At 45.7% G+C, this 12,614-nt stretch overlaps 1 protein-coding gene across 1 annotated transcript in view; it reads left to right on the plus strand.

Annotated features, from left to right (window-relative positions):
• The window catches only part of atp10d (ATPase phospholipid transporting 10D), a 31,931-nt gene extending 20,403 nt beyond the window's left edge, over positions 1-11,528 (plus strand). The window contains exons 13-23 of the mRNA XM_061246885.1: positions 841-947; positions 1,494-1,620; positions 3,024-3,208; positions 4,115-4,397; positions 6,162-6,238; positions 6,723-6,848; positions 7,791-7,991; positions 8,387-8,467; positions 8,678-8,782; positions 8,963-9,150; positions 9,542-11,528. Of these exons, the coding sequence (XP_061102869.1) occupies positions 841-947; positions 1,494-1,620; positions 3,024-3,208; positions 4,115-4,397; positions 6,162-6,238; positions 6,723-6,848; positions 7,791-7,991; positions 8,387-8,467; positions 8,678-8,782; positions 8,963-9,150; positions 9,542-9,764 (1,703 nt within the window). The 3' untranslated portion in view covers positions 9,765-11,528. The remainder of the gene's footprint in view (positions 1-840; positions 948-1,493; positions 1,621-3,023; positions 3,209-4,114; positions 4,398-6,161; positions 6,239-6,722; positions 6,849-7,790; positions 7,992-8,386; positions 8,468-8,677; positions 8,783-8,962; positions 9,151-9,541) is intronic.
• Positions 11,529-12,614: the final 1,086 nt, after the last annotated feature.

Consider the following 12,614-nt stretch of genomic DNA (forward strand, 5'->3'; position numbering starts at 1 on the left):
AATACATTGGGCAGCCCTGCTGTAGATGCTTATATGCCCTCATAGGAGAGCTGTTTAGGGGTAAACAGTGTCCCACTATGATATATCACATCTTTATTTTGGCTTGGAGTATTCAGGCTACATGTAGAACTGGTTATGCTGTGGTGAAGTTATAGCCTAGCCTTACTTCAGTGTGTTTAATTCAATTCTAATCCGTGTACAAGCTGACAGATGGAGTTGCAGTTTGATAATGGATGTCTAGCATAGAGTCAAACTGTTCAGGCTCAGTGCAGCCGGGAGGGGGGAGGAATACTCTTGGGGCCGTTTGAGTCCTGATGGATGAGAGGATCTGCAGCAGCTGAACACAGAAGGGGAAACTAGAAGGCCGAGTGTCGCTCCCTTGCCAGGGGTGTTCCTGTGTGGAGTGTACAGAGCATCCCTCCCCTGGGTGCTGTGTTTATATAACTGCGCCGCCTGCGCTGAAAGCTTCCTGTCATCCCTACGGCAACCAGGGAGCAGTCGCTTCATTAACATCAGCCTGACGCAGCCTGGATCTGTCCTCGTCACTTCCTGTCTGATCCCTTCCCTTTTCCTGTCTGCTCCCTTTCCTTTTCCTGTCTTCTCCCTCTTCACTTCCTGTCTGTTCCTTTTAGGCTTCCTGCTTTTCTGTGTCCTCTTCATTTCCTGTATGCCCCCCTTTACTTCCTGTCTGCCCTCTGTACTTCCTGTCCATGTCCTCTATTTCCTGCCCGGCTCCCCTTTATTCTTCTTCTTTATTTCCTCTTTGCCGTTTACCGCGTTTGTGCTCTTGTGTGCTTTCCTTTGACTTCCTGTCAGCATGATCTGTACTTCCTGACGCAGGTGACCCCCAGCCCCCCGGCGGGTGCGAGGACATCGGACGGGAGACACAGAGGCACCTGGACGCCTACGCCAGGGAGGGACTGCGCACGCTGTGCGTTGCTAAAAGGGTACGCCTCACTTCCTTGATACTCTATTCTCCTACAATTTCAGTTCATTTCTTTGCACATCTCACAGGAGAAAGCAGAACAATGGGAGGATTTTCCGTTGCCTTGACTGAAGGTGCTCAGGTGTTGCACATTAGTTGGGGTGGATTTGATATGGTCCCAGAACTCTATGAACCATCTATGAACACTGACACACAACAGGGAAATAATAGGATGAAATTATGCTGGATCCGATATCTAGTCTAAATTACTGACACTCGTTAAACATGTAGCCTATCTGCTGCTCAAGTTTGTCAGCTAGTTGATGATAGCTCCCTCGATTTCTTGCTAACATCACGACCATCACAACAGCTACATCAAACCAATTGTAATCTGTAGTAGCCCTGTAATTAATCATAAAAAGTGCAGAGCTGAACTGGTGCAAATATTAAATTATAGTATGATGGTGCTAATTTTGTTAATTCCGATATGACGTGATCGCTGCATTAGGCTTTCTGAGACGCTGAGTGTGCAGGTCTGTTGTGTTTTATTTTGGACATGTGATTCCAGGTCTTGGAGGAGGAGGAGTACGAGACATGGCTGAAGCATCACGTTTTCGCGGAGACCAGCATTGAGAACAGGGAGGAGCTACTGATGGAGTCTGCCCAGAGACTGGAGACTGGCCTGTCGCTATTGGGTAAGAGCACAGCGCTATGGGTGTGGCATCATCAGGAGGATTGAGGACATCGGCTCATTAGAATATGTATGGAGGCAAGAGAGTCCTAATATGCAGGTGTTTAGGTGCGGTCTCATTTGTAGGTATGTAGGTGTGGCTTCATTGCACATGCAGGCCTGGTAAATATGTAGCAATATATAGTTATACGGTGCAGTGCGTTCCTGATCTCATAGATCTTTAAGGTACACAAAGGACACAAAGCTATATTGCATGCTGTTTATACAGCATGCTGTTAAATAGTTCATGCTGGTTCTAGTACATACTGTCTCGTTCAGTTAGAAGGTCTGTGGGTGTAGCAAACAAAAACATTCCATGAACATTCCAGTAACCTTCCTTGGAATGGCTGGGCTGTCTGCCTAGAGACTAAGATAACACTGAGATAATAACACTGGCTAAATTCACCTGCCGTTTCATTCATTCGCCGCTTCGGTTTTCAATGATCAAGACACCCTTTGATTTCAGTCATTATTTCAGTGGAACTTGTCCTTGTGAGGTTCTATGCACGGAGGCAGTAGAACATTAATTTAAAATTATTTATATTTTTGTGAAGGAGCGGCCATTCTTTTTTAAGTGTGGTATAAAGGCAAAGCCTTCCCTCCAGAACTGTGTCAGCCAGCAAGCTGCCAGTCCGTTTAAAATAGGGTCTTTCTGCGCACTTAGCCCTGGTTATGGGTATGCACTTTGTTGTACGTCGCTCTGGATAAGAGCGTCTGCCAAATGCCAATAATGTAATGTAATGTAAATGGCTGAAATATAACCTCGACAGTGGGGTCAGAGAACAGTGTTCCACTGGTACACTCAGACACAGAGCCAGCGTTTGTTGGGAAACAGGGCTATTCAATTTGGGTGGTGGCAGACACTCATACAATCATTGACAGTAACTTAGAGACTGCTGTGTCACCTGCTGGTAGCAGTGCATGGATGGCTGAACTTCATAACAGTTCATTCTGGCTCAACTTATTAACTATGAACTCTGCTTGGGCATCACAACACTTTTCTGGCAGTAATGGCATGTAGACAATGGATTACAAAAGGCTCATAATTCTGTCCATATTAAAAATCCTGTGTCTGCTGTCCAGTTTAATTTGGAAACTCCCATTTCTGTCAGTCAACTCTTTAAGGTTTTAACCAAAGCATTTTACAATTGATGCAAATACAACTTGCACACACACACACACACTCATGAATTTTACAAAAACCAATCAGCTCGCCTGGAGCAATTGGGGTTTAGGTGTCTTGCTCAGGGCCATTTCGACACACCCAGGGCAGGGGATCGATCATGCATGGGCATTGGCAGGAGAATACCTCACCTGACAGTATTACTAAACTAAACATAACCAAAACCCCTACGCCTGTGTCTCCAGGGGCGACGGGCATCGTGGACCGGCTGCAGGAAGAAGTGCCGGAGACCATAGAAGCTCTGCGGCAGGCTGGGATTCGCGTATGGATCCTGACGGGCGATAAGCAGGAAACAGCAGTCAACATCGCCTGTGCCTGTCGCCTGCTGCGACCCTCTGACCACCTGCTCACCGCCAACTGCGGCAGCAAGGTGAGGGGGGCTGTGGGTTCGAATCCCAAACCGGGGCCATCGCGGCACTGCTGAGCGAATTCCACCCCTTAGCCCTTCCAGTCCCGAGCCCAACGTGAAGTGGCTCCATACACACAGTCATACTTTGTCATACAGCATTGATTGGACAGCCAGATGTAACGCTGAATTTCATTGTCATGGATAGGATACATCAGGCGCCGTCATGTTTTCAAAAATGTAGATATCAGCAGTTTATTATCTTATTACCATAGAGACAACGGGACCCTCATCACAGACCTTCGCGGAAGTATAAATGCTAAATGTCATGCGACACTTTCATTATTGTCACACGATACTTGTCAAAAAGGTAATGCGATGAAGTATAAATCTGACTTTTGAGCCTCTGAAACCTGAAATGGTTCCTGGTGCACCAACTAGAATTAAAGCATTTATACCATGGTCTGTGTGAATAATCTATTCTGATTGGCTGGATAGTATGCATCGAAAGTAGTTCGGCTCTAGTTTAAACACCATTCTAAATTCATACGCTGCCTGGCCAGCTAGCCAACCTAGCAACGTGCTGCAAAAGGAAGCCTAGTGAACAACTTTAGTAGTTTGTGCCAGGAAAATGTTATATTTTGAGGGTGAATTGCCCCAAAATGTGAATTACCCCCCAGATAAGGTGTGTGGGGCTTTAACCCTCTCTGTGGAGGCAACCACCCGGAGTAGTTGTTTGCCTCAGTGTTGTGCACTAAAGCCCTTTAGCACACACCTCAGAGGGGATTATTCCACTTATACCATGGTCTTTTGTCAAACATAAAAACACCTCGTCCTGGATTATTCCTTATTTAATGCACACTTTGTGGTAACGTATTCTTGTTCAGTTCCCAGTGTTAAATCGCTGCTGTTCTGCCCTCCCGCCTGTAGGAGGAGTGTGAGGCTCTGCTGGCGGACCTGCGGGCGGTGATTGAGGCCAGCAGGGGTTCTGAGCCGGGCGAGGGCGTGGCACAGGGGGTCGGGGACCCCGGCTTCACCCTGGTTCTGGACGGGCGGACGCTGGACTGGGCTCTGCAGGAGGAGCTTCAGGACCCGTTTCTGGAGCTGACCCGTCAGTGCCGGGCCGTCATCTGCTGCCGATCCACGCCCCTGCAGAAGAGCCAGGTGGTCACGCTCGTCCGGGACCGGCTGGGGGTCACCACCCTGGCTATAGGTCAGTACCGCCTGGGGTCACCACCCTGGCTATAGGTCAGTACCGCATGGGGTCACCACCCTGGCTATAGGTCAGTACCGCCTGGGGTCACCACCCTGGCTATAGGTCAGTACCGCCTGGGGTCACAACCCTGACCATAGGCAAATGTAGTCGCAATCAGAGTTATTGCGTTATTAGGACAATACAGCAATACTTTGTGGACAAATTAGGGACAGATTATGTCACTCTCTCTCACACGCTTAGTGGAGGAGCCGCATCAGCTTCCCTACTGTGCAGTCGGTAAACATGACTTGTCGGTAAACAGTGACCACGATTATAAAACAGCCCCACTCTTCAGCTATAATGAAGTGAAACACTCAAATGCTGTCTTCACCAACAGAATGGTGGCCGGATTACTTTTTGTTTTACTACTATTGCTCCGGGCTCAGGCCTGGAGCTGCAGCTCAAGCACCACAACCTTCTGCTTCAGCTTCAGCTTAATCTGCTACTTCTGCCCTCCTTGTGCCTTCTCAGATAGTCATCTATATTTGTTATCTGCGTAATTATTACTTGTATAATTATTGATTTAAAATTTTTATTTTATTTTATATATATATATTACATATAATATATGTCAGAAGCAGATGGGCCTGTCCTCTGAGTTTGGTTCTGCTCAAGGTTTCTTCCTGCTAGTCAGGGAGTTTTTCCTAGCCACTGTCGCCCTAGGCTTGCTCTGAGGGCATCTGAGGTCTGGGCTCTTTGTAAAGCTGCTTTGTAAACATCTTGTGTTGTAAAAGGTTCTGTACAAATAAAATTTAATTTAATTTAATTATATTAGCCAACTCAAAAACATCCAGAGGTGTTTTCACATTTCTCCAGGTTATGACCCCACTAATCCTGACCTGCACCAGACGTGTTGTGTGTGTTTCTTCAACTCAACAGGGTTATAGGATACTCTTTGCCTACAAGATCAAATATCCACTTAATGTCCCGTTATTAAGCAGATTAAATTACCATTATGTACCTTCTGCTCTCTCTCTCTCTCAGACACACACACACACACACACACTCACACTGTCCTGGTGTGGCTTTACTAAAACAGACTATTGTGTTGTGCAAAACAGCACTGGATCACATGCCAGAATTTCAAATTACAGAACAATTGACTAGGTTCATCCAACTGTATCGTTTGAGGTCTCCTGTGAGTGTGTGTGAGCGTGAGTGTGAGTGTGAGTGTGAGTGTGAGTGTGAGTGTGAGTGTGAGTGTGAGTGTGAGCGTGAGCGTGAGCGTGAGCGTGAGTGTGAGCGTGAGCGAGTGAGAGTGCGAGTGAGACTGTGAGAGTGCGAGTGAGAGTGAGAGTGAGAGTGCGAGTGCGAGTGCGAGTGCGAGTGAGACTGTGAGAGTGCGAGTGCGAGTGCGAGTGCGAGTGCGAGTGCGAGTGCGAGTGCGAGTGCGAGTGCGAGTGCGAGTGAGACTGTGAGTGCGAGTGCGAGTGCGAGTGCGAGTGCGAGTGCGAGTGCGAGTGCGAGTGCGAGTGCGAGTGCGAGTGCGAGTGCGAGTGCGAGTGAGACTGCGAGTGCGAGTGAGACTGCGAGTGCGAGTGCGAGTGCGAGTGCGAGAGCGAGTGCGAGTGCGAGTGCGAGTGAGACTGTGAGTGCGAGTGCGAGTGCGAGTGCGAGTGCGAGTGCGAGTGCGAGTGCGAGAGCGAGAGCGAGAGCGAGTGCGAGTGCGAGTGCGAGTGCGAGTGCGAGACTGTGAGAGGTAACTATCTGCTCTGCTTCCAGGTGACGGAGCCAATGACGTGAGCATGATCCAGGTAGCAGATGTGGGCATTGGCATCTCCGGCCAGGAGGGCATGCAGGTACTGGACTCCACCCCTCTCTCTCTATGTGATCCAATCAGCATCCATCCTTGACTTTTACTCACCAGTAAATGCAAGTCAAGCACATTCATCAAGTTCATTTTGATTCATCATTAAAATCTTCCCAAAACTGTCTCTCAGAATAAAATCTTCCTGTTCCAAACCTTTTGATGCTGCACATTTTCATAAAACACTTTCTTGTAAAGACAGTTCTTCATTTAGTCACCAATAAATGCAAGTGAAACGCACGCAGCCATCATCAAAATTAACTTCCAAAACTGACTGAGAACTGGGTGTGAGATGCTGCACATTTTCATCAGATGCTTACATTCTTTGAGAGATCTTCGTTGTGAAGATAGTCCACTCTTTCTCTCTTATAAAGCTAGTCCACCCTTTCTTTGTTATGAAGATAATTTTCTCTCACTCTTTCTCTCTTATAAAGATAGTTCTTAGAGAAACTATGTCTTCTTCTTCCACCACTCAGGCTGTGATGTCCAGTGACTATGCCGTGTCCAGATTTAAGCACCTTCGCAGGCTGCTGCTGGTCCACGGGCACTGGTGCTACACCCGCCTGGCCAAAATGATCCTCTACTTCTTCTACAAGAATGTGGTGAGTGTCCCATCATCCTCTTCTTCTTCGGCATGAACGTGCTGCCACCTAGTGGAGAGCCACACATTCTCCTGTCTTCAGGAGTTTTCTTTGCAGACCTCCTTAGGTCGGTGATTTGCATAGCATATACTGTCCCCTCCAAATGTATTGGGACAGCAAGGACAATTCCTTTGTTTTTGCAATATACTGAATACATTTGGGCTTGAGATAAAAATATGTACACGAGACGAGTTGAGAATTTCAGCTTTTACTTTCTGGTATCTACACCTAGATGTGTTAAACTACTAAGAACTTAGCACCTTTGGTATTAGGTGAGCAAAAGTATTGGAACAGAGAGTATTTAAGTAAATAAAAGTAAATAACACTTAATATTTGGTAGTATATCCCTTGCTTGCAATAACTGCATCAAGTCTGCGACCCATTGACATCACCAAACTGTTGCATTCTTCTTTTTTGATGCTTTTACTGCTTCCTCTTTCAGTTGTTTTCAGTCTTTTGGGGGGTTTCCTTTAATCCCCTAAGGTCAGGTGATTGACTTAGCCAGTCTAAAACCTTCCACTTTTTCTCCCTAATGTAGTCCTTTGTGTTGGCAGTATGTTTTGGGTCATTGTTGCATTATGAAGTTCCTCCCAATTATTTCCGACGCATTTCTCTGTTTGTTGGTAGACCGAATGTTTTTGTATACTTCTGAATTAATTCTGCTGCTACCATCATAAGTTACATCATCAATAAATATTATTGTTTTGACACAGCCTGAAAACACACCTTTTCAGACTGTACCTTAGTTGTCCCTCCTGATTTACCCATCCTCAATATCCCTCTTATACCCGCTTTTAAAAATAAAAAATACAGGCACTTACAATGACTATTGTTTCTGGTTATAACTGGTCTACATGCATGTTTTGCTATTCATGGATTTAATGCTTTTCCCTGGTGCTGCAGGCCTATGTGAACCTCCTGTTCTGGTACCAGTTCTACTGTGGCTTCTCGGGCGCGACCATGACCAACTACTGGGTCCTAATCTTCTTCAACCTGCTGTTCACCTCGGCCCCGCCCCTCCTGTATGGCGTCATGGATAAAGACGTTTCCGCCGACACCCTCCTGCAGCTGCCTGAGCTCTACAGGGCGGGGCAGAACTCTCAGGTACCTGAGGCATGCGCCTGGCCCTGTTCATCCACAGCACTGTTTCTCAAACTACACCTCAATATTATTACATTACTTTCAGCTACTGTATATCTAGAAGCTTATTTTTATTTCTTGCTTTTAACTTTGTGCTATGTCTAGCAGCACTTTTTTTAGCACTGTCTTTAATTATTTTCTCCCTGTTTGCATTTTTATGTACTCTTATTTGTTAGTTGGTTGGTGTAATTGTGTGTTTCAGTGATCTACAGTGAGGTACTGTGCACTGTAGTGATGGTGTGTGTAACTGTGTTTCAGTGATCTACAGGGAGGTGCTGTGCACTGCAGTGATCTACAGTGAGGTGCTGTGCACTGCAGTGATGGTGTATGTAACTCTGCATGTTTTGTTCTGCTCTCAGGCCTACCTCCCCTCTACCTTCTGGATCACCATGCTGGATGCCACATACCAGAGCCTCATCTGTTTCTTTGTCCCATATCTGGTGAGTGTGAGAGAATGGTCATCCCATATGAGAGTGCGAGAGAGACTGTGCGAGAGAATGCACTGATAATGTGTGTGTGGGTGTGTGTGTGTGTGTGTGTGTGTGGGTGTGGGTGTGGGTGTGGGTGTGGGTGTGGGTGTGTGTGTGTGTGTGTGTGTGTGTGTGTGTGTGTGTGTGTGTCACAGCACTCTGACAGTGTGTGTGCTGCAGGCATATGCTGGCTCGGACATCAGTGTGTTCTCCTTCGGAACGCCTATCAACACCTCCGCCCTCTTCATCATCCTGCTGCACCAAGTCATCGAGAGCCACACCCTGGTGAGTACAGGAAGTGATAGAGCCACACCCTGGTGAGTACAGGAAGTGATAGAGGTCTCAAAGTAATATATTAACATTCCCATGATGTCCATATGTCTGTCTGTCTGTCTGTATGTTCCGTGTCTGTCTGTGTTGTATCTGTCTGTCTGTGTGTGTGTATGTCCTGTGTGTGTCCTGCAGACATGGCTGCACGGAGCGGTGCTGGTTGGCAGTGCCCTGTTCTACTTCCTCTTCACCCTGGTGTTCAGCGCTACCTGTGTCACCTGCAACTCTCCCGCCAACCCGCTGGGCATCGACACACGACACATGTCAGACCCACTCTTCTACTGCGTGTGTGTGCTGACCACACTGCTGGCGCTGCTGCCCAGGTAACACGCACGCACGCACACACACACACACACTTATACATACATACTACAGCAGGAGAAGACTTAATTAGTCTAAATATAAGTCTAATAAATATCTAATAAAGTGGTCACTGAGTGTACATGTATACATTACATATATGCATTTGGCAGACGCTCTTCTTTTTAAATCGTAGTACCGCAACATGCAAATGTATGAGCAATGTGTGAACTGCTTACCTAGCCAGACAACGCTTACCTAGCCAAATAAATCATCCTAATACACAATACATATACACACACACACACACACACACACACATATATACTCAAACACACACTGCGTCACACACACGCAGCCACTGACCCGGTCACTCACACATACACACTCACATGCCCCTCTGTCTCTCCACAGGATCCTGTATCACTCCGTGTGGAATACCCTGTACCCATCTGATATCATGAAGGCTTCCCGGTTGGAAAAGCTGAGTCCTGAGGAACGTCGCGCCGGGTTCCAGAGTTGGAGGGGGGATCTTCCTAACCCTGCCCCCCTCCTCACCACCCCCATTCCTGACTCCGCCCACACCGCCTCCCACTTCACAGAGTGCCAGGCCGACACACACGCAGTGCTGTCCTGAGGTGGGGGCCAGGATCAATCAGGAAGGGCCTGAGGGTGAATGGACCAATCAACAAGCACCTGAGCATGTATGAACAAATAAAGACATGAGCGTGCATGGTCCTATCAAGAAGGACCTGAGGGTGTATGAGCCAATCAACAAGGGCCTGAGCATGGCTGGACCAATCAACAGGGGCCTAAGTGTGGTTGAGCTTCCCTGGCCCAATGAAGATTATTCTTCAGCATGTTTATGCACACCTGTGCAATTAACAAGGATTTTGTTTTGCACGGACCAGTGAACAAAGACCTGTCTACACCAATGAACAAAGACTTATGCACATCTAGACCAATGAACAAAAAGCCCTGGGCAAGTCTAGACCAATGAAAAAAGACCTGTGCGTGCCTAGACCAATGAAAACAGACCTGTGTGCCTAAGCCAATGAACAAGGACCTGTGCACATCTGGATCAATGAAAAAAGCCCTGGGCAAGTCTAGAACAAAGAACAAGGTCCTGTGTGTGTCTAGACCAGGAATGGGCCAGGAGGGCTGTATCTGTTTCTGGATTTCAGACCAACTTCTGCTCTTAATGATTTAATGAGCCCAATTAATTATTTAATCGGGGGGGGGGGGGTTAGGGTTCTGTACGTCTGCAGGCAGGTGGGGGGCTAGAGCCTGCCATGTTTAACCCCCCCTTCACTGTCAGACTTCATCCTCATGCTGGGCAAATCACTCAAGAAACCGAACATGACGAGGCAGATGTTACACTGTGTGTGTGTGTGTGTGTGTGTGAGAGAGAGACTTTTTACTCAAGTTTTCAATCCATGCTGTCATTACATTTTTCTATTTTTGTTTTTGATATTATCAGACTAACATTACATTATCAAGTTATGTGATGGTCTGGTTCAGTAGCAGATCGCGTCCTTTGGCTTTGTTTATCCTCATTCAGATCATGTCATGGGTCAATCACCATCCAAACACACTCTGCACTCCAAATTCCAATATTTACGCAATATTGCTGTCTTCATCAACCCTCTAAGGTGCACGATGTAAAATCAGTACTGGTGCTGACTGAAAGCAGCTCTAGAACACAGACTTGGAGTGTTAAAATAAATACCTACTCTTCCAAGAGTTAAATACAAATTTTTAACCATGCTGGTTATTAATATCCATCACAGCTGTATGTTTGTTTATGATAGAGGTGTTTTTTTTCACATGTTGAATTTAATGCACTCGATATAAAACTAGTCACTGCTGCACAGTGATGGCTGGAGGAAGCTCATGATTTAAGTGGAAGGAAGAAATGTTTTAGTTTACATTAGAATGATAAAGTGAGACAGGGCAGTTTACTGAATGTGTTTACACAGGGTTACCTAATTTTGATATCTTCCTGCAGAATGCAATTTTATATGACCATGATGCCATTTATGAGATAGTTTTCTAATGCCTTAAAAACCATGTTATGGTACAGACGCATCACAAATCTGGCTGGTCCACATTTTAGACAACTCATCTGCAGTATTCTCTTATTTGTTAGAGGAAATATTCTGAAAATATGATGTGGAAACACTTGATTAGGTGGCTTTTATTTTTATTTGAAAAGCCTATTAGCACTCGACAGAAACGTGAAGCACTTGAAGTTGTGAGTTCTGTAAAACAGGTTGTGACGTGTGTGAGCCATAATTTAAATGGTGCCTTATGGGCTTTGAACCCATCTCCCTGAGTGGAAATCATTGTGAGTGTATCATTCAAAGTGTCTGTGTCCAACAATAAAATGTGCAACAATTCATTTTCAGAGTGCAATCAAAAGTCAATTCTGGTGTTCAAGTTCTTATTCCCTCTCTATCTCACTCCCTCTCCCTCCATCTCACACTTGAAGAAATCATTCAAGATCATTCACGCTTCAAAGCGAAAGGCTGTGTCCCAATGGTCTTTGAGTGTTCCAAATGATTGGTTAACAAGTTTCTGCCAGCACAGTTCTCACTCGTTTGATGATATAAAGAAATCACAAGGGACATTGAAACGGTATGTAACTGCACTTCCTCAATGGTGCTGTTACGTCTGCGATTGTTTTGTTTTTACCTGTGCTGGAACAGTTTGGGTTTATGAAAGCAGCTGTTTAAGGGACTGTGCATGTAGATAACAAGCGGTGGGTGTTCTATGCAAACTAGAAGTTGCTTTGCGTGCAATAAGAAAGTGGCACTGGCAAGTAAATAACGTGATCTGTGGGGTGAATATTGTACCTTAAACATAATCTTTCAAAAAGTGCTAACCTGTAAAAGATTAATTCAAATCCTGCTCTTGTACTACCACAAGGTGTTCTATCATTTTTTATCAAGTTTCTTAGTGTACATTTTATAGACCATTAACTGATTGTTCCTCTTAGAGTTTATCCTCCATCCACAAGCCAGTTTGTACACAAATCTGTGCTGATAATACTGTCACTTTGGTGATTTCAGCTGTTCTTCCTACTCTACTGATTTCATGTTACATCTTTCAGAATTTCCTCAAGCATGAGCCTGTGGTAAATAAATGATTTTGTGGTACAAATGCATACTCGTTAGAAGGTAAGGGGTGTAATATGGAAAATGATTGACCTGAAAAGTCCTCGTCATATAAACTCATTTTACTTGAAATAATATTACATTATTACATTATTGGCATTTGGACGCTCTTATCCAGAGCGACGTACAGTTGATTAGACTAAGCAGGAGACAATCCTCCCCTGGAGCAATGCAGGGTTAAGGGCCTTTCTCAAGGGCCCAATGGCTGTGTGGATCTTATTGTGGCTACACTGGGAATATAAGGATATAATACTACTGTGAGTTGTAAACCATCCACATTCACCATTACCACATAGTGTGCTCAATTGCGC

This window comes from Conger conger, chromosome 6, assembly GCF_963514075.1.
Source record: "Conger conger chromosome 6, fConCon1.1, whole genome shotgun sequence".
In the NCBI taxonomy this organism is placed as follows: Eukaryota; Metazoa; Chordata; class Actinopteri; order Anguilliformes; family Congridae; genus Conger; species Conger conger.